The sequence below is a fragment of the Berghia stephanieae genome, chromosome 3 (genome assembly GCF_034508935.2).
Source record: "Berghia stephanieae isolate SIO BIC M18660-M18661 chromosome 3, UCSD_Bste_1.3, whole genome shotgun sequence".
NCBI classification, from domain to species: domain Eukaryota; kingdom Metazoa; phylum Mollusca; class Gastropoda; order Nudibranchia; family Aeolidiidae; genus Berghia; species Berghia stephanieae.
The window spans coordinates 33,635,223-33,661,381 of record NC_088362.1 but is presented as its reverse complement, the minus strand read 5'-3'; the positions used below and the strand labels follow the sequence as shown (position 1 = coordinate 33,661,381).

The 26,159-nt window shown below is 39.8% G+C and overlaps 1 protein-coding gene across 3 annotated transcripts in view; it reads right to left on the bottom strand.

Annotated features, from left to right (window-relative positions):
* Nucleotides 1–5,485: 5,485 nt before the first annotated feature.
* Nucleotides 5,486–26,159, bottom strand: part of LOC144967577 (uncharacterized) — a 46,744-nt gene continuing 26,070 nt past the window's right edge. For all 3 annotated transcript variants that reach the window (XM_078905022.1, XM_078905021.1, XM_078905023.1), the window contains 7 exons: nucleotides 25,072–25,214; nucleotides 23,933–24,052; nucleotides 22,726–22,839; nucleotides 21,821–21,973; nucleotides 9,926–10,134; nucleotides 7,751–7,909; nucleotides 5,486–6,096 (listed from right to left, as the gene is read on the bottom strand). In XM_078905022.1, the coding sequence (XP_078761148.1) occupies nucleotides 5,917–6,096; nucleotides 7,751–7,909; nucleotides 9,926–10,134; nucleotides 21,821–21,973; nucleotides 22,726–22,839; nucleotides 23,933–24,052; nucleotides 25,072–25,214 (1,078 nt within the window). In that variant the 3' untranslated portion in view covers nucleotides 5,486–5,916. The remainder of the gene's footprint in view (nucleotides 6,097–7,750; nucleotides 7,910–9,925; nucleotides 10,135–21,820; nucleotides 21,974–22,725; nucleotides 22,840–23,932; nucleotides 24,053–25,071; nucleotides 25,215–26,159) is intronic.

Sequence of the window (26,159 nt, the reverse complement as noted above, 5' to 3'; positions counted from 1 at the left end):
CCAGCCGTCCCTGGAAGCGGGTGCTTTATCAACTTAGTTATGGGTAACCCTGACTTAATGCCTTGTGGGGGAAAATAAACCAACTCGATCCTTGCGATCCGCCAGCTCTTTGGTAAGGAAGAAAAACATTCCAAGAACAAAGTTTGCTGAGCATGATTTTGCATTTTAAAATCAATCTTTTACATTCTGCTTATCGTATTTCTCTGTGAACGTTGAACTGTGTGTGTGTGTGTGTGTGTGTGTGTGTGACTGATTTTTATAGACTACTACTACCACCACCACCACCACCACCACCACCACCACCACCACCACACTACTACTACTACTACTAATAATAATAATAATAATAATAATAATAATAATAATAATAACAATAATTGGGTAACAATGGCTCATACAAAGTATTGGTCAGATTCAGCGTGGGTTACGCAACTGGATGCGTGGGTTGACGGAGGCAGGAAGCAATAACAAACCCACATGGTTGCCATTACCTCCACCATCATTCTCGCTCACGGTTTGTGGAAAGCACTTCATTACAGGCACGTAATAGTGAATCTAGTTTTTGTTTTGAACATTTCTATTATTATTCTTTGTAAATTGACCCATATTAAAAGAAACATACAAACAAAAAAGGCATGACCAGTCACTAACAATGCCGTGTAGTGTGTAGACAGTAACACAGTACGGTGAACATGACTGACACTGACATTGGGGTCGGAATGTCGGAACCCATGAGTCGTTCGCAACTCTGCCTCACGTATTCATTTAATCAGTCAATTTAATTTTTATTAAGCTTGCGTAAAACATACAAACAAAAAAGACATGACCAGTCACTAACAATGCAGTGTAGTGTGTAGACAGTAACACGGTACGGTGAACATGAATGACACTGGGATCGGAATGGAGAAACCCAGTAGTCGTTCGCAACTCAGCCTCGCGTACTCATTTAATCAGTCAATTTAATTTTCATTTAGCTTGCCTATTCTTCAAGTTTATGTTATATTCACCTTTTCTATTTAAAAAGGGTAATCCAAACAGACCATAAACGATTTTATAATAAGCCGACTTCAACTTCCATCACACACGAACTTATTTTGGGTGTTTTTTTTTAACCAAACCGTTTGACTCAAATTAAAGCTTCGGCATTGGATAAGGAGCGAGGTCCCTGTTGCCATCTTGCTTAGTTTATACAGGACTGGGTGCACCTGGTGTTCGGTGCACTGTGCATTGAGGAGAGAGAGAGGAGAGGACGTGAGAGACAGGATGAGTATAGGAGAGAGAGAGAGAGAGAAAGAAAAGTGGAACACATAAGCAGATTTGCGAATGCCCGGTCCAGACATAAGCGTATGGTCTTATTTAAAGTGCAGAAACTTGCAAAAAACGGATAGACTAGATGTTATTTCGATCGAAAAGGTGGAACACAATAGGAAATTGGCGAATACCCGTCCAGACATAAGCGTTATGGTCTTATTTATAAAGTGCAGAATCTTTTCAAATAAACGGATAAAATAGATGATTAATTCAATCGAACAGTGGAACACAAAGGCAGAATTTGCGAAACAGTCTAACATAAGTGTCTTGGTCTTATTTATAAATGCAGAAACTTTGCAAATAAACGGATAGATAGATGTTATTTCGATTCGAAAGTGTAACACATAGGAAAATTTGCGAATACCAGTCCAGACATAAGCGTTTGGTCTTATTTATAAAGTGCAGAATCTTTGCAAATAAACGGATAAAATAGAGATTAATTCGATTCGAAAGTGGAACACATAAGCAGAATTTGCGAATGCCCGGTCCAGACATAAGCGTTATGGTCTTATTTATAAAGTGCAGAAACTTTGCAAATAAACGGATAGACTAGATGTTATTTCGATTCGAAAAGTGGAACACAATAGGAAAATTTGCGAATACCCAGTCCAGACATAAGCGTTATGGTCTTATTTATAAAGTGCAGAATCTTTTCAAATAACGGATAAAATAGAGATTAATTCTAATCGAACAGTGGAACACAAAGGCAGAATTTGCGAACAATCTAACACATAAGTGTCGTGGTCTTATTTATAAAATGCAGAAACTTTGCAAATAAACGGATAGACTAGATGTTATTTCAATTCGAAAAGTGGAACACAATAGGAAAATTTGCGAATACCCAGTCCAGACATAAGCGTTATGGTCTTATTTATAAGGTGCAGAATCTTTGCAAATAAACGGATAAAATAGAGATTAATTCGATTCGAAAAGTGGAACACATAAGCAGAATTTGCGAATGCCCGGTCCAGACATAAGCGTTATGGTCTTATTTATAAAGTGCAGAAACTTTGCAAATAAACGGATAGACTAGATGTTATTTCGATTCGAAAAGTGGAACACAATAGGAAAATTGGCGAATACCCAGTCCAGACATAAGCGTTATGGTCTTATTTATAAAGTGCAGAATATTTTCAAATAAACGGATAAAATAGAGATTAATTCTAATCGAACAGTGGAACACAAAGGCAGAATTTGCGAACAATCTAACACATAAGTGTCGTGGTCTTATTTATAAAATGCAGAAACTTTGCAAATAAACGGATAAAATAGAGATTAATTCGATTCGAAAAGTGGAACACATAAGCAGAATTTGCGAATGCCCGGTCCAGACATAAGCATTATGGTCTTATTTATAAAGTGCAGAAACTTTGCAAATAAACGGATAGACTAGATGTTATTTCGATTCGAAAAGTGGAACACAATAGGAAAATTTGCGAATACCCAGTCCAGACATAAGCGTTATGGTCTTATTTATAAAGTGCAGAAACTTTGCAAATAAACGGATAAGATAGAGATTAATTCGATTCGAAAGTGGAATGCAAATGCCGAAGTTGTGAATACCCGGTCCAGACATAAGCGTTATGGTCTTATTTATAAAGTGCAGAAACTTTGCAAATAAACGGACAAGATAGAAATTAATTCGATTCAAAAGTGGAATGCAAATGCAGAAGTTGTGAATACCCGGTCCAGGCATAAGCGTCATGGTCTTGTTTAAATGAAACAATGCAGTTTTAAAAAATTTATGGTCATTGAGTAATTAAGCTAAATATTTGGAGTTCAAATAGATAACTTGATCTGTGAAATTTTTTATAATTAGCTGTTTTTTATTCTCCATCATTTAGATTATGTGATTAAGTTTATAATTGAAATACAAACTTTTTCTCACTTATCAATGTTTTGCAATAAAGGAGAGTGTGAGTGAACCTGTGCAAAGAAAATTATTTGATAGAGTGATATTTATCATGCTTTTCAGTTTGTAGTTGAATTCTAGAATGGATTCTTTATAGTTCTCATTGATTGTATGTCAGTATGTCAGTCTTTAGGACACCGATTACCCTAATGCGGTCACAATTTACAATGTGACGGCCACAAGCCCGTTAAACGCAGAGTGGGGTATTGTTGTTTGCAAGTAATGCTATAGTTTTAATAGGATATCTGTCTCCTATTAAAATACATTCCTGTGTTGGATTTTGGATTAAATTCATGTCTTCTTCGGATTATGGGATATTTAATTTTCATGGATTGTGATTGTGATTTTCAAGACTATTAATGTAAGTAAATGCCCAAATAGATATTTTTATTCATTTATTCTTTATTTTTATTTTTTTAGTTTTGTTTTGAAGCATTTATTATAAGAAATAATGTACATATGCACTTATACACCAAAGACTGCTTTCAACTGCTTATTATTATTATTATTATTATTATTATTATTATTATTATTATTATTTTTATTATTATTATTATTATATATTATATATTATATATATTATATAATAATAATAAATAATAATAATAATAATAATAATAATAATAATATAATATATATATAATAATAATAATAATAATAATAATAATAATAAGTGCATTGAGTGAAATCCCAATCACGGTTGCCCAAATAAAACTGGCGCTAGAATCCCGACTACCTGTCTAAACGAATGTTGTTTGTACGATACATACTAACTACACGTTCAATATCGGGGGCAGAAAATATGCGTTTGGTTTTATGAAATTAAAACAGTAGTCCCACATTGTTCTTTGATGTTATTTGTGGTTGCATTTGCTTTGAAACTTACACATTATATTGTGTTACATTGTTTACAAAATATTTCTGGTACTCGTATGCATGTGTAGTCAACGGTCAATCGTGTTCTTTATTATTTTATTATTAATTTTGGCTTGGCATCTTACATATGTGAATTTGACAGGTTGTTATGGATGGTAATTACTCGTATAACATTAAGTGATTTTTAAACATTTTTACGGCGTTTTAAATGTCTTTCTTGCATTCATTGCCGAGCACCTCCACTTTTCTGTTACTATTTTAACGATCAGCTGATTTTTTCTTGCCTCCCCTTTAATTTCGCGGACTTTTTTCAGAACGAGGCGTGGGAGTGGCTAATTGCATTGAAGTGTTTCTGTATTGTTTTGTTGTATCAGCCATATTTAGCCTCGATATATTTTATTACATAATATTATTAATATTATAATATAAGGTCTCAAAATGGTTATTATGTCGGGCTGTTGCTAATCAAATATGATTTAGAAATGTCAAGAGCACGAGCCAACATGTTCCATATAGTGTCCTGCAGTCTGTCTGGATCTTAAGTAATGTATTCATGGTTTTATTCATTTTGTTATTGACCGAAGATGGGGTTTGAATTGGTAGCCCGAAACGTTACATGTATGGTAAGTATTTTGTTCTTTTTCGAAGCTGTTATAATATTACCTGTAGTCAGGCGGTCTGAGGTTCGGTCCCCAATCGAAACAGGCTGCTTTTTTGGGACGTTTATTTCTATCTCGTATTCTATCTTACACACTTTTTGAGATCTTTATCAAATAGGGAAGAAAAGTCGTGACATCAAATCCTCTACTCTTTTGGTTCCTAAATCATTGGAAGTGTGTACGTAACCAGTCCTTCGGAGTACTAATAATGAATAGGCTACATAAAGGCGGCATACCTATTTCAGTAGAAAGATATATAGCAGATTCTTGGGATTACGGGATGCAAAAGAGCGAGGATGGATGATCTTTATTGACGACCAGCATATATTTAGACTAGAAAATAAGATGCCATCACCCTGAGACCAGGAAATGAATTACACAAGGTATGTATCCAGTCCTCCGGAAGAGTGGTTTTACACTTCCAATGAAAAAAAGGAACCCGTGCTTTTTTTTGTTTTTTTTTTGACATCACACTTTTCTTCCCTATTCATAGAGGTAAAGTTTTCCTTTGAGACAAATTTATCCCAGTTGACGGGGCACACCAAACAAAAAATCCAATAATTCTGACAAAAACCCCCCCAACAAAACAACCCCCCCCCCCCAAAAAAAAAAAAGAAAACTAAACAAAAACAAAAGCACAACAAAAAATGAATAAATCAAAAACAAAAACAAAATGAAACAACAAAAACCAAAAAAAAAAAAAAAATTAAATAAAATAAAACAGGAAAAAAAATCACAACAATTTTTATTATTTTCATCAATCCAATATAAATCCTGTGTTTGAGGCCGTGCGTGACACATTTATTATGTAAATGATAATGCTCGAGCTCGAAGAAATAAATAACAATGTGAAATTGAAAGTTAGCTTCAATTTAATAAACAAAAACAGATAATGTGGACGTTTCGGGTTTCCCCTTATCAACAAAACAGGATGAATGAAACATTATAGACGAATGAGATAATGTGATAGTGGCCTTGTTAGGGTGAATAAACAAAAACATTGATGGAGTAGGAAATAGTAGATATGCTCCTTTGTAAGGATGCACGAATTAAAATAGAACAATAAATATTAATAAAAGGTGCGCAATTAATTAAGTCAAACAAGGGGAGGCGGGGAGGAACGGTGTAATGCAGTATAGAAATACACATTTATCATCATCATTCTTTCGTGTACTTGTCCAAAAAGGTTTTTAAGATATCAGCCAACTTGACGAAATCTTCCATCTCGTTGTAAACTTGAACTGAGATCCGAATGTAGAAAAATGCTTGCACGGGTGCAATAATTCCAAAAATGTTGCTGTCGCCAAACAACGCTTTGTGTAAGGCCCACACATTTTCCTAGGCAATTGGGGGGGGGGGGGGGGGGGGGGGTAAATAGAAATGCAAAAACTTGACCAATTATATAACTCAATATCCACTAAACATGCTGACAGCGCTTTTCCCTAGCCAAAGGCAACGCTTACGAGTAAAATAAGTCGAGACATGATCGCTGTTAAACGATGTAATATTTTTTCAGGCAGAGACAACGCTGCTAACGGCCACATACTCATTTTTCACCCGAATATGATGAGAGAAAAATGTGAGTAAAAAGCCTTTTCCAATGACTCAACTATACACTGCTTAAAGTGGGACTCGAACCCTGGACCATCCGATCTGAAGGCGAATGTCATATTATTTTTTTGTTTGTTGCTTTAGGTCCCTTCCAACACAATTGAGGTTATATGAGAGACCATATTAGGCCACATAGCCGCACTTAGGAACGTGGGATAATGAATGGGAAGCAGAAGTCGTGACGTCACACTTTATTTTCCAGTTCAAAACTGCTTGGAAGTATGTAACCAGTCCTTCAGAATGCATAAACAATGAATAGATTACACATTGAATCATAAGATGGTATAACTATATCAATAGCAGGATGTAAGGCAGAATTTTATGATTACAATTACAGGGCGTAAAAGAGCGAGGATGGTGGGTCTTTACTGACAACTAGCATTTATTTAGGCCAGAAAATAGGATGCTATGATTTTGAAACCAGTTTCACGAGGTATGTATCCAGTCCTCCGGAAGACTGGTGTCATACTTCCAATGAAATAAGAACCAGTATTTTGACCACACTTTTCTTCCCTATTGTGACCAGTTATTTCAAAATAGTATTATGTAAGAGTGAACTAGATGCTGCAAGTTGAGTACAACATAGTCCAGCTCCTTCAGAGCCATTAGGCTCATGGGGGCGGAGTTTATCCCGGTTTCAAAAGCGTTGTCAAATAACTGCAAAGTGGACACCTGATGTGACCAAGTGACACTACTACTAACTATTACCATCGTCATTTTGATGAGAAATATTATAGGGTATGGAGAAATGCCAGGTGAAAATAGAAAATATCGCGGTGTCAGATCCAAACTAGGGATCCAAATTACACGTCACCCTCTGCCTGGCTGAGAGAGAGAGAGAGAGAGAGAGAGAGAGAGAGAGAGAGAGAGAGAGAGAGAGGGAGAGAGAGAGAGAGAGGGAGAGAGAGAGAGAGAGAGTGCGTGAAAGAGAGAGATGGATGGAGAGAGAGAGAGAGAGGGAGAGAGAGAGAGAGAGAGAGAGTGCGTGAAAGAGAGAGATGGATGGAGAGAGAGAGAGAGAGAGAGAGAGAGAGAGAGAGAGAGAGAGAGAGAGAGAGAGAGAGCATTCGCACTAGCCACTGAGCCATTCAACTGGATGGATCTCTCTCTCTCTCTTTCTCTCTCTCTCTCTCTCTCTCTCTCTCTCAATCAGGCAGAGGGTGCCGTGTCAGTTGTCTCCCAAGTTTGGCTCTGACACCCCGATATCTTTATTCTCTGTTTTCATCTGGCCCTTCTCTATACCCCATATTATGTCTCATCATTATTCATACAAGTGCCCACTCCACAATTTTTTTCTGAATACTATCGTCATTATGCATTTTTGGTTAGTATATTGATACAGGCTGGATTGTCAGACCACAAAGCCCCAAAACAGACTTACCTCAGTAACTGGGTAGTTTGGGAATTGGGGAAATTTGATCATTTTCATATTCGGAGCTTCCATTGCCGCAGGAATATCGAGCCTTTCAAGGCCCAACTTCTCACACAACATGCTATGGGCATCTTGGGCCAGCTTGGATGTGTAGCCAACTACTCCTTCCTGGTCAACGAAATGTACAGACAATGTTGAATTGGTATGTCACTAATCACGTCAAGGCGGTATTAAGTCTGGATGTACAAGTTGCTGAAAATTAACCAGTAAATTTTTGACCAATCAAAACGCAGATTTGCGACACACCTTCAAGCCCGCTCAGACAAATATAGCTGGATGTTTACAAACAATCGATGCTTTGCGCTGGGCTGAGAAACTCACAACATTGCCATCCAGAAAGAAGACGGGCCAACACAGAAAACTATGTGTAACCTTGAAAGTTTATATTCCGGTTAATACAGTTTTGTGAGAATTACTCAATACAGATGGATTGAAAAATATAAACAAAAACAAACCCCAATAATAAGGCCCGAGTGAGGTCAACTTCGTTCTATCTACAGAATGAAGGAGTTGAAGTCATTCTACTCTTTGTTATTCTTTTTCGACCGCTAGTTGAGTGGTTTGTTCTAATTGCATTCGCTCAATCAGACAACAAACGTACAAGGCTACACATTATAGATTGTATGCGCTTGGCTAAGAAGCTCATAACATTGCCATCCGGAAGTATAACGGACCAACACACAAAACTGTGTGTATCCATGAACGTTTATAGTCGGGTTAATACAGTTCAGTGAGCATTACTCATAAACGCGGATGGCAACAAAAACAATAACAAAGACCTGAGTGACGTCATCTTCGAACTATCTATAGTTTTCTATGATGGTACGATTACTCAGGTGTATTGAAAGAGTGAGTATCTTATTTAAACGCGAACCATCCATGCCAATAACTGTGTAGTTTGGTTAGTTTAGCACTAACCCATTGTTTACTTTCAGACTATCCGAGGAGCGTTGTTATGTTCCCTTCCACTGGATGTCTATTATGTCTGCATGAACTCCGGCCTGGAAATGGAAATTGACAAAGGGAATTTGGCCTGGTCACTGGTCAATCGTGCCAACACACAAACTATGAGTAACCTTTCTCTGAGAACTAATCAACCCAATTGGCGCCCCCTAAAAAACAAAAACAAAAACAAAACAAAACAAAACAGTAACAAAGAGCAGAGCGACTTCAACTTCATTAATGTTATTGTTCAGATATTATGCTTGTTCGGGCGGGCTAGAAACCCCATGTTTTGATTGGTTCAAAATCTACTAGTATATTTGGAAGAATAGGCAGAAAAAATATAGTATTACCGTACTTCAAATAATAATGATAATAATAATAATAATAATAATAATAATAATAATAATAATAATAATAATAATAATAATAATAATAATAATAATAATAATAATAATAATGAATAAAATAAAATTCCCTTTATTCATCGTCAGCAGCAGAACAGCGTTCAAATTGAGTTAGGGCAAGGTGACTTGCTCAATGCCACACTACAACGCAATGGGGAGGCGGAACACTACCCCCCCCCCCCCCCCCCCCCCCCCCCCCCTAACACGGTACCTTTTGGGTTCAAACTAAAGATCATACCGATGTACATAGCTGGCACCTCCAGCTCCTGTTCTTCTGGCCTTATGGATCTTAGAAACACTTAAAAAGAAAAATATGAATATTTACATGGATTTGACGTGCTCCATGCGCTTCATAATGTTTCATTTATTCCTCCAGCAGGCCGAATTGAACCTTATTTCTATTTCATACTTGTCAGGCGTCCTTTTTTTTTGTACCAACGCTCTTACAATACCAGGAAGGAAGGAAGGAAGGAAGGAAGGAAGGAAGGAAGGGAGGTAGGTAGGGAGGCGGGAGGGAGGGAGGGAGGGAGGGAGGGAAGCAGGCAGGCAGGCAGGAAGGAAGGAAGGAAGAAAGGAAGGAAAGAAGGAAGGAAGGAAGGGAGGGAGGGAGGGAGGAAGGAAGGAAGGAAGGGAGGGAGGAAGGAAGGAAGGAAGGAAGGAAGGAAGGAAGAAAGAAAGGAAGGAAGGAAGGAAGGAGAAGTGACCGAAAATTGGTCCTTTTGTTTCTTCTCTTTTTTTAAGTCATAGGTATCAGCACATTATCTTTCTAATTTACCATTCCTCCCAGGGCATTGTAGAATTGGAGGCCGTGGCGTCCGCAGATCAAAGACACATGATCTCTGGTTCCCTGGTCGAAGAACTGCATGTCTAGGGAATGCATCAGCTGCCAGGATGTGTTTGGTGGGTGTATCCAATTGCGATGCTGCTCAGCGAACCAGATGAAGGCACTGCCTCGTGGAGCGTAACACCACTTGTGGAGATTGGCTAAAATATTACAAAGTGAATACATACAAGTTGTAGTTGTGGTAATAGTAGTAGTAGTAGTAGTAGTAGTAGTAGTAGTAGTAGTAGTAGTAGTAGTAGTAGTAGTAGTAGTAGTAGTAGTAGTAGTAGTAGTAGTAGTAGTAGTAGTAGTAATAATAATAATAAATGGCATTTATATAGCGCTTTACCCCGTTGTCACAGGCTCTAAGCGCTTTACAGTGATATAAAACAAAATATATTACAGTGAGACAAGTGTGAAGGAAACGTGATACGAATTCAATTTAACAACAACAAAATATGAAAATAATATTGCAACATTATGACGAGTAGTAGTAGTAGTAATAGTAGTAGTAGTAGTAGCCGTAGTAGGCATAGTAGTTGTAGTACTTGTACTAGTAACAGTAATAGTAGTAGAAGTAGTAGTAGTAGTAGTAGTAGTAGTAGTAGTAGTAGCAGCAGCAGCAGCAGCAGCAGCAGCAGTAGTAGTAGTAGTAGTAGTAGTAGTAGTAGTAGTAGTAGTAGTAGTAGTAGTAGTAGTAGTAGAAGTAATAGTAGTAGTAATAATGGTAGTAGTATCATTTGTTTTGTTTTGTTTTTAAGGGTTTTACGGCGCTTGCAACACATTAAGGTCATATCAGCGCCAGTAAAAAGGAAGAAAATGGGTTAGTATAAAGTTATAGAATTACAATTAAAGCATCCAAGAAAAGGTAAGACAAAGGGAAATTGGTTCAAATAGGAAACAGATGTAGATTCCAAGAGCACACTATCAAGGTACTTAGTTTGAGATCACATAAAAGTCTCATCCAGACACAAGCACAGGTCCCCATTAAGAGGAGTACCTAAACTCAAATGTTTAGAAATCATATATAATATGTAAATAAAACATAATACAATGAGTAACAGAGAGATGATTTACAAGACAAAAAATATCATCTCCCAAAACTAACTATACATTTTACCGTTTCCCTCCCTGCTAGGGTATCCGGCCAGGGCCAGGACAAAACCAAGTAGTTTCATCCGAAGACAAAGGCATAACGCATGTTGGAAAGAAGATAAAGGGGGAATAGAAGACACATTAAGTAGTATTAGTAGTACTAGTTGTAGTCGTGGTAGCAGTAGTAGTAATAGTAGTAGTAGTAGTAGTAGTAGTAGTAGTAGTAGTAGTAGTAGTAGTAGTAGTAGTAGTAGTATAAAAATAAGTAGGAGTGAAATATCTGTTCAATGTTATAGTTATCATTTAACGTTATAACTAGTGTAACTAAATGACAAATTGCCATATTTATGGACAATAAAGATCTATTATTATTATTATTATTATTATTATTATTATTATTATTATTATTATTATATAGTAGTAGTAGTTATTAGTATAGTAGTAGTAGTAGTAGTAGTAGTAGTAGTAGTAGTAGTAGTAGTTGTAATAGTAAAAAAAAAAACGTGTGCTTTTATATAGAGCATATCCACTAAAAGTGCCCAAAAGCGCTTTACAAGGGGTCCATGACAACAGCAACGCGTAACATGTAGAACGAGACATGACGCCTAGTAGGCGTTATTGCAATTTCTCTCGGACAGAGACAACGCTGTTAAGGGCCCTTACTCATTTCACACCTGAGTACGATTAAAGAATGTAAGTAAGGAGCCTTTTCCAAGGTATCGACTATGCGCCGAGAGAGGCTCAACAGACCACATAGCCCCACAGCAGTATTAGTATTAGTAGTATTAGTATTAGTATTATTATTATTATTATTATTATTATTATTATTATTATTATTATTATTATTATTATTATTATTATTATTATTATTATTATTATTATTATTATTATTATTATGGGAGGCAGGATTGGATTATTTTGATCAGTACTGATCCGCAACCCATTCCAGCTCGTGTCAGGGTCCACGTAGGGGCATTCTTCCCCGCCCGCCTCCTGGGCAACGGTTGGAGTATTCCGAAAGGAACTTTCTAACCGGCTGATGACACGAGTTTCTATATGTCTGAGGTGACGGATGAAGGGAGGAATCAACCGCCGTGGCCAGATTGCCCTAGTTCACGCAATAAGCTGTGCTAGCCCCATGACGCTGGTGGGGTGAAGGGAAACTGTCACTCTACAAAGATACCCTCCTGGACTCCCAGCCTAGACACCATTAATGGGTGGACAGAGCTCATAGCCTTGGAAAGCAGTCTGTCTAGGAGAAGGAAAACTCCAACTTCAAACCACCACTGCCTTGTGGATCTGGGAAGATGAAAGGCTATGGAATCACATCCAGAGAATAAAGAACCGCTGAAGTCGGAGTCGCAGAGCCGAAAGGCGCAAATAGTCTGGAGAGGGAAACCAACCCAAAAATTAATGTGACACGCATCCTCCTCACAATGATGGACAACAAAACTGTCGGACGATATGGCGCGAAGTCTGGGGATTCCCGCCGGACGGACCTAGCGTCGAGCCCTGATAAACAGGGTTCACCCAAGCGATCTGGTGGTACCTTGCCCTCCTACTGTGGAACCAGGGTAGGAGATGCAAGGTTACGGACTACTGGAACTATCAAATTGCTACAATGGAATGCAGAAGGGATACAACATAAAAAGACTGCCCTCTCCAAGTTTCTTCAGGATGAGAAGATAGATATTGCCTGCATACAGGAGACACACCTCACAGAAAACATTAGGTGTTCAATAAGGGGATATCAACATTTTAGGAAAGACAGAAAAGAACGGAACAAAGGTGGAGTAATCATCTTCGTCAGAAATGACATAGCGACAAATGAAATAACGACAGATGAATCTGTTGAAATATTGGCTGTAAAAATTACCAAAAACAAATTGCAATACACAATATATAACTGTTACAGCCACCATCAGAGAATCTGCCAATTGAAAACATAAGAAGTGAAGAAGAACAGTTCATTGTTGTGGGAGACTTCAATAGCCACTCCCCAAGCTGGGGATACAATGACTTAGACAGAAAAGGTGAAACCCTTGAAAATTGGCTTACAGACAGTAAGCTTCAAATTGTCAGAAATGAAGATGACCCAGATACATACTTCTCAAGAGCATGGAAGACAACATCAACCCCAGACCTAACTCTCATATCTGAAGATCTCACCGGAAAAGTCAGTAAACAGATAAAGGAACAACTGGCAGGAAGTGATCATCGTCCCATTCTGGTTGAAATAACTGAAGAATATGCAAAAGACAGAAAGGCACCACCTCCGAGATGGAATTATAAAAAAGCAGACTGGACTCTGTTTTCAAAGTTGACTGATAGTTATACAAAAGAGATAAACTGTAAAACAAGGAATGTAGAAAAATCAGCCAAAGCTTTCACAAAATCAATCATGAAAGCTGCAAAAGAATCAATCCCCAGAGGATCAAGAAAGGACTACTGTCCAGGATGGACTGAAAAATTAGGAAGTCTCAACAGCCAAGTCACTGAACACAGAAAAAAAAGCAGAGAGAGAGCCAAATGATGAGAATATGGAAATTTACAAAGAGGCTGAAAAAACTCTCAGGAAAGAAACAATAAAAGCAAAACAGGAAGCATGGCATGAAAAAACCAGACAACTTGACTACGACAGAGACGGAAGAAAATTATGGAACCTAACCAAAGCTCTAAGTGGACAAGAAAACAGATATGCTGCACCATCAGTAGAAGATGATCAGGGGAGGATTCTCAACAAAAAACAAGCAGCAAACTGTTTTATGAAGCAGTACTCAAGTGTTGGGAGTATACAGATTAGAAAAGAACGAAAACGAGAAGTCCACAAAGAATTGAGAAAACACAAGGATACACCCAAAGAATCCACAGATGATGTCATGTTCAGTTCGATTAAAAAAGAAGAAGTAGAAATTGCCTTGAAATCTCTAAAAACGAACAAATCACCAGGTCCAGATGATGTTACTAATGACATGTTGAAACACCTAGGAACCCTCACAAAGAGGAAAATGAAACAACTGTTCAATGCAAGTTGGAAACAGGGTAAACTTCCACTCAAATGGAAACAGGCAACCATGATACCAATTAAGAAGGATGGCAAGCCAAAAAATAAAACCGAGAGCTACCGGCCAATAAGTTTGACAAGCTGCTTGGGTAAACTGATGGAGAGAATTGTTAATCGCCGTCTCCAATGGTATTTAGAAAGCAATAAGTTGATATCAGATGAACAGGCTGGTTTCAGACAATTACGCTGCACAGAGGACCAGATAACATACATCTCGCAGCTGATCGAAAATGGTTACCAAGAAAAAAAACACACAGTCACAGTTTGGGTGGATATGGAAAAGGCATTTGACAAAGTCTGGACAAAAGGACTACTTCTCAAACTTAAGAAAGCCAACGTTTCACACAACATGTTTGCATGGATTAAAGATTACCTCACAAATCGAAAAGCAAGAGTCCAATCTCAAAACTCTAAAAGCAAGCTAACGAACATGACAAATGGAGTACCACAAGGCGGGGTTCTCTCACCAACCCTCTTTGTCGTTTTTATCAATGACATCTGCGAAACCAAATGCAGAGGAGTAAAAGCAGCCATGTATGCAGATGACCTTGCACTGATATGCACTGAAAGAAATATTGGTACTGCAAAGGCCAGGATACAGATGACTCTTGATGCTTTGAGCAAATGGACAAAAGACTGGGGTATGAGAGTAAATGCTGATAAAACCACATACACAACATTCAGCTTATCAACCAAAAAGCAATCTATGCGATTAACTTTAGATGGAAAGATTCTGAGAGAAGACCTTATGCCTAAGTATCTAGGAGTGAAATTTGACTATCGACTCACTTGGAAACATCAAATAGATGAAAGTCAACAGAAAGGGTACAAGAGAATGCAGCTTCTCCGAAAACTTGCTGGAACGCAATGGGGAGCAAACTCAAACGTCCTGAAGAAGACATATCTTGGATATGTAAGACCTGCAATAGACTATGCCATATCGGCATGGGGAACGTGCTCACAGGCTCAATTTCAAAAGGTTGAAAAAATCCAAAACCAATGCCTACGCGTGATCACTGGAGCAATGAAAACAACACCAATTCACAAGATGGAAACCCACACAGGAATAAAACCTCTCAAAGAACAACGAAATTTAAAAATAGTGACACAATTCTCAAAGATAAAATTCATGGAATCCCAACCACTGCATCCAAGTACAATGGAAAAGAAAGAGAATCGACTCAAAAGGGAAAACTTCATCGCCTTGGGACAAAAACTAGAGAGCGAATATAAAGTGACACCAAAGGAAGATATTGCCCAAATCAATGTCCCAAATCTCAAACCACCACCGTGGAAAAAGAAACAAAAATCCATAACCATCAACAAGAAAAACATTCGAAGCAATAATGACAATGCTCAAACCCTAAAGATGATCGATAAAAAATACCCAATGACCAACTGGATAAGAGTTTATACAGATGGCTCAGTTTCCGGCCCCCTCATGAATGGAGGTGCTGGTGCACTCATACACTGGACAGATAAAACAGAAACAAAAATATCTGTATCAGTGGGTTCAATGTGCACAAGTACTAAAACTGAAGAAAAAGCCATCCTCAATGCAACAAAAGAACTATCCAGAGATCACAGAATATACGGGAAAAATGTGGTTTACTTGACAGACTCTGATGATGCTCTCCGGTCTATTGAAAATTACCAGGACTCTGAAGCCGCACACACTGTGGAGGCCCTTGAGGGCTTATCTGATAAAACAGGAAAAATTGTGCTGCAGTGGATTCCAAGTCATGTAGGTATATATGGAAATGAAATTGCCGATCAACTGGCCAAAGAAGGAGCCCAGAAGGAACAACCGAAGTCGTCAATCACTTACCATCAGCAAAAGAAAATAATAAAGCTAAAAATAGACAAAGAAAGGAATGACACACACCTAGAACACAACAAGCAGGATCCAATCCATGCCATTCAGCGAAGTAGCCAAGTCACTCTATTCCGCCTCCGAACAGGACACAATAGACTAAGAGGACATATGTTTACAAAGCTAGGTATTGGAACAACCCCTTATTGCCCATGTGGAACCGACCATGAAACCACTTTACATGTGCTTATGGATTGCCCATTATACAACGTGCAACGTTCGAACCACTGGGTCACCCCTACAACACTCAACACAAAGCTCTATGGTGAGGCTGAGGACCTAAAGCGGACCACAGACTTCATAGCAGATATCGGACTGCAGCCATAGATGTCCATCAGAGGAACGAAGAAGAAGAAGAAGATTATTATTATTATTATTTTTATTATTTTTATTATTATTATTAGTAGTAGTAGTATTAGTATTAGTATTAGTAGTAGTAGTAGTAGTAGTAGTATTAGTATTAGTAGTAGTAGTAGTAGTAGTAGTAGTAGTAGTAGTAGTAGTAGTAGTAGTAGTATCAGTAGTAGTAATAGTAGTAGTAGTAGTAGTAGTAGTAGTAGTAGTAGTAGTAGTAGTAGTAGTAGTAGTAGTAGTAGTAGTAGTAGTAGTAGTAGTAGTAGTAGTAGTAGTAGTAGTAGTAGTAGTAGTAGTCGCATTAGAAGTAGTAATATGAGTTGGTACATTTTATCTAGCAGTAGTAGTTGTAGTAGTAGTAGTAGTAGTAGTAGTAGTGGTAGTAGTAGTAGTAGTAGTAGTAGTAGTAGTAGTAGTAGTAGTAGTAGTAGTAGTAGTAGTAGTAGTAGTAGTAGTAGTAGTAGTAGTAGTAGTAGTAGTAGTAGTAGTAGTAGTAGTAGTAGTAGTAGTAGTAGTAGTAGTAGTAGTAGTAGTAGAAGTTGTATAAATAGTAGCAGTAGTTGTTGTTGTGGTGATGGTGGTTGTGGCAGTAGTAGTATTAGTAGGATGTAGAGCAATATCCACTAAATTTGATCAAAGCCCTTTACAACGGTGCCTCACCAACATTATAACCTAAAATATTAGACGAGACATAACGCATATGAGATGAAATTACAATTTGATTTTTTGGACAGAAACAGCCAGGTGCTCTTTTTACAACTGAGTTTGGTGAGAGAATGTGAGTAAAGAGACTTTTCTAAGCACTAAATCTTTAGTCGTGGGCGTGACATTAAACGTGGACCTACAGATCCGAAGGCAGCAGTCTCTTATGGTTTTTCGCACTACTATGTTATGACGATCGACCCAATCAGCAAAGTCCGCATTCGTGCACCGTCGCAAACCCGCCGGGTAGCATCGTCACAACACACCGTTTGACTAGATGCTCTGCCGTCTCAGGTTCTTGCCCACAGCGAGTACATGTTGGACAGGTAGAAAGACCCCACCGATGAAGGGCACTGGCCGTGAGGCAGCTCCTCGACCGAAGCAAATTCGCAGTCACCCAGTGTCTCCTCTTACTGGTATCAAAGCATGGCAACTTCTCACCAAGCTTAGAGGAGGTAACGTCCCCGCCCCCACGAGGGATTGAATTCGTCCAAACCGACTTCCATCTCGTATGTGCAGCTCTAGACGTAGTCAGGGATTCTGTGTACAAGGGTTGCCGGGACTTATTTCAGCTCGAAACGGGGGCGCCGTCCATTATGCGCATCAGAGGGGTATCCCCATTCCCTCTCTCTTTGATCTTACTCAGCCAGTTTCCCGTAATCGTCTCCCTCCGGACATCGGGGGCTGGATCGCTGCCATTATCGGGCCCCATTCTCTAGGGGTTGTTGCTAGTGTTCCTGACACCATGTGCATCGACTTGCGAAGTTTTACATCCACCTTCTCAACGTTTCTGCTTCTACCCCACACTGGAGCGCAACACTCCGCGGTGGAATGGCATAGTGCCAAGGCGGACGTTCTCAGGAGCGCTTGGCTAGCGCCCCAAGTCGATCCCGCCAGCTTCCTCAGAAGACTGCACCGCTTCTCTATTTTCCGGGCAACCCCTTGGAGATGCACCCGATAGGTAAGGCTGCGATCCAACGTCACCCCTAAATATTTTGAATGCGGCTCATATGGGAGTGGCTGGTCCCCGACTAGGACGTTTGCGGGTGTGCCAAGAACTGCATAAGTGAAATGCAGTGGCCACGGTTTTTAAAGTGTTCATCTTCAGGTACCACTTGTCGAAGTAGGATTTGAGTCTGGTGACGTCCTCGCTGAGTACGCTCTCGAGACGGGTCCACACTTTACTCTGAGTAACGAGTGCCCAGTCATCCGCGTATCCCAGCCTCAGGGAGGAAGTGTTCGGCATATCGCTAATGTAGACGTTAAACAACATTGGCGCAAGTACCGACCCCTGAGGGACCCCATTCTTCAATTTCCTTACTTTGTTCGTGGCGTCTCCCAGCGCGACATGGAATTGCCTTTCTCCCAAGATCAAAGAGAACAACTTCAAGGTCTTTTTGCACCTTATGATTTTTGCTAGTTTGAGCATCAACCTTTCGCATCAGACCGTATCGTACGCCGCTGATAGGTCTATAAAGACAGCACCTGTTTGCTGTTTTCTCTCGAACCCATGCTCAATATGCTCTGTAAGGGCAATGACCTGCTCCGTGGTGCACCTCCCCTCCCTGAAGCCCGCCTGCTCGGGTGGCAGGGCAGCGTCTAGGAACGGCCCCCATCGGTTTAATAGAACACGCTCCAACAATTTGTAAAGACAGCTCAGTAGAGATATGGATCTGTAACTGTCGGCCTCCTTCGCCGGTTTCCCGGGCTTCAGGATGGCAACTATCTTCGCATGCTTCCACACTTGTGGAAGCTTTCCTTTTGCAAGGACGTCGGACATTGCCTCTGCCAGCCAGGTCCGTGCCCTGGGGCCCAGATGCGTCACCATATCGGGATATACACCATCTATCCCTGCTGCTTTGCCGTTATTCACATCGCTAATGGCTGCACCCATTTCTCGGGGACTGAACGGGGCCGTCCAGTCCGATTCCTCCGCAGGTAACGAGTCCAAAATCGTACGGTACGCCTTGCGGACACCGCGCTCAAAAGCCTGATTAGGGACCCGTTTGCTACGGTTCTTAATGTTCTTGGCAATTGTGTCAGCCTCACACTCCGGTGCAGCCTTCGCGTAATTCCGTTCCGGGTCCAATTTCTTTATCAGACGCCAAGCGTGGCGGCTGGATGTGTGTAAAGTCGAGACTTTCCACGGTCTCCTGCCACCGTTGCTTCCTTCCCTCTGCCAGAGACTGAAGTAGTCTATCGGCTACGTCCTGGGACTGGGTCTGCTGGTACTCTTGGTACAGCTCTTCCGACTCTGCTGTCCAGCAAGGGGTGTAGAATTTCCGTTTGCCCCGTGGAATAGAACGTTGAGCGCTCTTCATCAGTAGCGTGCTAAATCTGGTTATATTCTCAGACTTGGGAGGAATGGCAGGGCAAACCTGCTCGATATAGGAACTGAATTCCCACCAGTCAGCCTTCCTGAAGTTCCATCTGCAAAGTGTGAGAGACTGCACCCTCGGTATTGTCACCCCAGCTGTGACAAGAACCGGCCCGTGGCTATGTGGAAAGTCCCCGAGGACTGTTCGCTTCACCTTCAGCGGTTCACCGTTCGCGCCTTTCGTAACGAGGGTGAGGTCTGGAGTATACTCCTTCTTATGGCGGGTACCCCTGAAGTACCCTTGGCTGTAGGATCGTACACTAGGTGTAGATCATTACAGTCCATCCATGAGCGGAGTTGTCTTCCTGCCTCGTTGCAGTTTCGGTAGCCCCATTCGTGATGGTGGCTATTAAAGTATCCCAGACAGATGGAAGGATGGCTGACAACCGGTACCGGTGGTGTAGTCCAATTCGCTCCAGGTGGTTTGTAGATATTATGCAAACACAGTCCACCTACTTCCACGGAAAATCGGTTCACCCCATTTCTGTCCGTTAAGCTCTCTATGACCCTTACCTTCGATGGCTCTTTAGTGTAAACGCTAACCCCTCCTTTGAGCATCGAAGTGTCCTCGCGTTGGACCACCGTATAGCCTGGGATCTGGAATCGGGAAGATTGCGTGCTTGAGTAAAGGTGGGTCTCCTGTAACAGGAGGATGTCTACGCTATGGGCGGCCAGCAGCTTTGACAAAAGCTCATTTTTTGCCATCCTCTGGCTCTCGATATTCAGGGACAATATGTGCGTCAGGTCGCAATCCCCGATATCGCATTTTCTGATCGGCAGGCCGCAAATCGAAGGTGTAGAGGGACGCTTGCTTTTTTCTCTAACGTGCCGACGACCCTGGCGACACGAACGCGGTATTATTTGGCTAGGCGGCAGACCGCTTCGTCATTGACTGAACTGAATTGGAACCATCATATCGAAGTAGTGTGACGCCCGGGATAGCGGCTGCTATTCGGGCACCGGGTTGGATCAAATTTAGTCACACACCGGGGCGAGCAGCTCATGTGGCTCGTTGGCTCGATACCCGGGATGGTCTCGTGACGGTCAACCGGGATTTACACCTTTGCCCTCCCGTGTGGCTCAAGCCCCCTCACCGCTGCAAGGTAAAGATCCACGAGGGGGCGATCTGAAGGCGAGTGTCATACGCCAAGACCACAAAACGGCAGAAAAGTGAGTGAAGTTCAAGCATGCAATGAAGTTTTTTTTTTTTTAAAGAAGTGTCCAAAGACAATAGAGGATAAAAACTTTTTGCAGTGATGGATAATGAACTCGGGATCAAACACCAGGTTGGTTTGAGGCCTTAGCTATATATATATATATATATATATATATATATATATATATATATATATATATATATATCATGGGAACAGTATGAATTTTAAACAGCCATAGAACGTCGTCTTATTGAAAGTGGGAGATAAGCTACCGGGCTTCTGTGGCAGCAAAAAAGAGGCACCGGGTGGCTGCAAACAGACTAAAGTACAGCGTCCAAGCTTCATCAGTGGGTACTTCCGGTCCTTCAATATTGTTGCAAAGAACCTGAAATCGCAGAGCATCTGGTTGAACGTTGGATTGTGACGTGACTGCCGGGCGGGTTTGCGACTGTACACAGATATGGTAACAAATATCGCCACCTGGATAGATTGCCATAAGATTGTAGCGTGGTCCCGTCAGAAACTGCAGCCACAGACGCTATGCGTCCTAGAAGTTAAGTGTTGTTGTTCACTTGGGACTCCTGATAAAACACTCTGAGCACGCAAGTGAGCTAATCCTGTATTATATCAGAATGAATCAATCGAAGACAATTATTGACTTTAAGTTATGACTGCCTTATTAAAGATTATTGCCCCGAATGGAAACAATGAATTCATTCATCTAGAAATTTATTATTTGGACTTATTTGGACATATTACCGTATTGGTAGCATTTAGTGCAGTTTTATGTTTGGGCTACACAAAAGCTCATCTAGATTTTAAAAGAAAAAATAGGGTTGGGGCTCAAAATTGTTCCGTAAAGCCATTGTTAAATTTTTGCAAAGAAGCACAGAATTACAGGGAAAAAAATAAAATAAAAATTATAAAACATTTTTTTTTACATATTGATAACTTGCAAACCTTTCTTTTAAAATTAAAGGTAAATCTATCACTTGTTGATTTAAATGATTAGGGCATTGTGATCGGTCATTTGAAGTTGCCACCCTGTTGCCAGATTTATCACCTGACCGATTTTGATCGTTGATGGCTTAAAAGATTCGTCTTAATCTATGTTAACTTTCACAATGCAGTAGTATAATGATTAAAACCGAAGAGTGTCATTTTCCTTGCCAAAATTTCAGGTTCTTCACTGGCACATAAAAAAAACAACCCAAAAAAGACTTACACGTAAAGGCATCGGCTTGCAAGGCCTCCATGTCTAATGGTAGTTGACCAATGGAATGAGCTCCATCCACAAAGACTAACACACCTTTACTGTGACACACCTTGACCAGCTTGGCAATCGGCATGACGATGGAACTGGGACTCGTGATGTGGTCTGAAAATGGACACAAAGGTTAGAAACAAGGTGCACATATTAGCAGGTCTGATAACCGAAGGCAATTATGGGATTATTTTAAACTTTTTTGTATTGGACAATATATTGCGTTGGTTTTAGAGTAAACGTCGGTTAGAAATCAAGTGATATAAAGTAATGAAGAAAAATACATATAACAGCTTCGAATAAGAACAAAATACCAAGCGCGGAACGTTTTGGGCTCAAAACCCTTCATCAACCAATAACAAAAACAACAAAAATATTAATATTCAAATTGTTTATACAGAATTGGTCTCATCTATTCTTTAGAAAATAAATAGGGTTGGGTGTTAACATTGTCCAGAACAGCCATGTTAAATGTTTTGTCAACGAACACAAAATTATGGCAAATCTAAAAATTATAAAACTATTTTTTTTTGGATCGAGTAACTTGCAATACTTTTTAAAAGAGTAAGAGTAATTCTATCAACCGTTGACTCAATTGATTATTTATAAAATCTGCTAGGGAATAATGATAATAATTTGATGCTGGGAATTGCCAGATTCATTTGCGCTAACCTACGGACCGATTTTGATCGTAGATGGCTCAAAAGATTCATCTCGAGCTATGCTAATTTCCACAATACAATAGTGTAATAATTAAAAGAGATGAGTGCCTCTTTGTAAAATCTTTTATTTCTCTGCAAATATTGCGAGTTTTCCACTAGTTTCTGTAATTAACGTTATGAAAATGAAAATCCATTAAATCTTACCTAAAAGAGCCACCTTGATGTTTGGATGCTTGGTCAGAATTTCCTCGTACTTGGCAACAATTTCATCCTCATCTTTGATGGGTAGGCTGATCTCCAAATGAATTCTTTCCACATCTTTTGAATAATAATGAATAGGAAAAAAAAAACAACAAAATTTGAAATATATATATATGCCACTCATCGTTTTAAAAATGGTATTATGTCGGATGAACGAGATGCCAAAAAAAAAAAAAAAAAAAAAAAAATCTAATTAAAGTTCAACTTATCAGAGATAGGAAATTTTCGTTTCTAGCACTTGAAAAAGATGGGTTAGGCTCGGCTTATGGATGGAACGAAATTGACGACACTCAGTTCTTTGTTATTGTGTTTTAAACAGTCATTTTGATGATTAGTTCTCACTAAATTTTATCGGTCAGACTGTAAACATAGGTTACACATAGTTTTATGAGTTGGTACATTTTATCTGACTGGTTGATGTTGTGAGTATTTTACCTAACGCATAACATCAATTGATACATCACATTACGTCTGTTTTGAACATCTTTCAAAGAGTATAAAAGACGTCAAAGTTAAACTTGTTCCTTTTGCTTTAAATATAATCATAACACATTCATTAGATAGCGTGAGATAACATTTTGAGTAAAGACGGAGTAGTGCGGTCTTGTGGTATGACACTCGCTTTCGGATCGGAAGGTCCTGGGTTCGAGCCTGGCTCGGCGCATAGTTGAGTCCTTGGAAAAGACTCTTTAATCGCATTCACTCACCGTACTCAGGTGTAAAATGAGTACCTGGCCGTTAACACCGTTGCCTCTGTCCGAAAAAAAAGTTTGCAATATCGCCAAACAGGCGTCATGTCTCGTTCTACGTGTTAAGTATTGCTGTTGGCTAGGAATTCCTCGTAAAGCGCTTTGAACAAGAAAGAAAGAAAGAGAGAGAGAGAGAGAGAGAGAGAGAGAGAGAGAGAGAGAGAAAGAGAGAAAGATAGATAGATAGATAGATAGACAGATAGATAGATAGATAGATAGATAGAGAGAGAGAGAGAGAGAGAGAGAGAGAAAGATAGATAGATAGATAGATAGATAGATAGAGAGAGAGAGAGAGGGAGAGATAGATAGATAGATAGATAGATAGATAGAGAGAGAGAGAGAGAGAGAGAGAGAGAGAGAGAGAGATACACGGAGGGATACAGGAAATGCGTATCACCTACCTGGCCTGAGTCTCCTAGTGAAGTCATAAGTCAGATTCATCACGGAGCCATAGGATATGGACGTGTCCAAAATGGCATCTCCACTTTTAAACGGATAATTTTTCACCAAACAGTTGAAGCCTTGAGCATAAAAAAAAAACAGAGGGAAGCAACAATGTCTGGTTTAAAAAATAACATTTATTTATTTATTGGTCTGATAAAATAAAGCTAAAAAACCCCCGCAAACAACAAAATCAAAACAAACTTGAGCTTTTATATAGCGCAATATCCACTTGTGCTGAATGCGCTTTACAAGAGGCCCAAAGTCAAAATGACATGTAGAGTGAAACATCACGCCTGAAAGCCGCTATTGCAATTTTTTTTGTCGACATAGACAACACAGTTACAAATCAGGCACTCATTTAAAACCTGATTACGATGAGGGAATTGCCGAGAGAGCCTTTTCCAAAGACTCAACTTTGAACCGCCAAAGCGGGCTCAAACAAGGGAACTACAAATCCGAAGGCGAATGTCAACCCATTAGACCACAAAGCGGGGCACAACTCAACATTAATTGACTAAATAAGGCGGTAGCCTAGATTTTCACCATGAGGGTCTCAATAGCTCTATTGGTATAGAACTTACTTTATATGCAAAGGAACCGAGATCGGTCAGGGTGAAATGGAGATTTTTAACTAACCCTCCTGTCCACCCAGCAGAGATTGGGTAGCTGGGTTTGTAAGATCTGGTGGAAAGTACTTTGCGATAGACTAGCATGCTTTTCAAGGGTAGCAAGTAATTGATATAGTCTGTTTCCGCTATAGAAACCAGGATAAACTCCGGTCCCATGAGCCTAATGGCTCTGAACGACTAATAGATTCACGTCATTTGAGTTTTATTTATTTATTTTTAAAAAAAAATGTTCTTAAATATTATGATCTTCAAATTTTGTAACGCAAAAAAAAAAAAAAAAAAATATTGCACATAGCCACGGACTGACGTGCACATATTAGCAGGTCTGATACCCGAACGCAATTATGGGCTTGGTTTAACGTTGTAATGGAGAACACTTGATTTGAGAGTATTTTCATTACAACAATGTGTCCAAACAATTTGGGGTATCAGACCTGTAAATATATACACGTCGGTGTGGAGTGCACCTGTCGTTGCATTGCTGATCAGCATGACATTTTCGACTTTAGCGTTGATGAAAGACGCAATCTCCTGCTTTGCTTTGTCCACGTACTGCTTGGCGCTGAGTCGATAAAACAAGTCGGGGTGTTCCTCTCTCTCAACATTATACCTGGTGAGTTAAACAAAAACAGAAGAAAAACAATGATCTTTGCCTGAAATGAACGAATGTTCCTTTCTCTCAACAGTATCCTGGTGAGTGGGAAAAAAAAAGATCTTTGAAATGATTGGGTGTTCCTCTCTCTCTCTCAACATCATACCTTGTGAGTGGAAAAAAAGATCTTTGTCTGAAAATGAATGGGTGCCCCCCCTCTCTCTCTCTCTCTCTCTCTCTCTCTCTCTCTCTCTCTCTCTCTCTCTCTCTCTCTCTTAATATATATATATATATATATATATATATATATATATATATATATATATAAATATTTCTCACAACATTACATCTGGTGAGTGGAAAAAAGAAAGAAAACAAACGATCTTTGCTTGGAATGAATGGGTGACCCTCTCTCTCAACAATATACCTGGTGAGTGAAAAAACAAAAACAAGACAGGCTTTGAAATGAATGGATGTTACTCTCTCTCTCTCTCTCCCTCTCTCTCTCTCTCTCTCTCTCTCTCTCTTTCTCTCTCTCTCTCTCTCTCAACATTATACCTGATGAGTGGAAATAATCTTTTGTCTGACTGAAATGAATGGGTGTTCCTCTCTCTTAACATTTCTAAACCAAGCCCATAATAACGTTCCGCCATCTGACCTGTTGGTCAGAGACTTGGCAAACAACCTTGACCACATCAGCCAAGATACAAACTTTTGTCAATCGCTGTCTTCGACAAATACTCGGGTTGAAATGGTTTGACAGAGTGCCGAATCCAAACCAAGAACAAAATGGATGTCCAAGTTAGACGCAGAAAGTGGCGATGGGTTGGCCATACCCTGCGGAAAGAGCCCTGTAATATAGCCAAGCAGGCTCTCGAATGGAACCCACAGGGCAAGAGGAAACGGGGTCGTCCAAAACAGACGTGGAGAAGAAGCCTTCACCAAGATTTGAGCGTCTCCAAT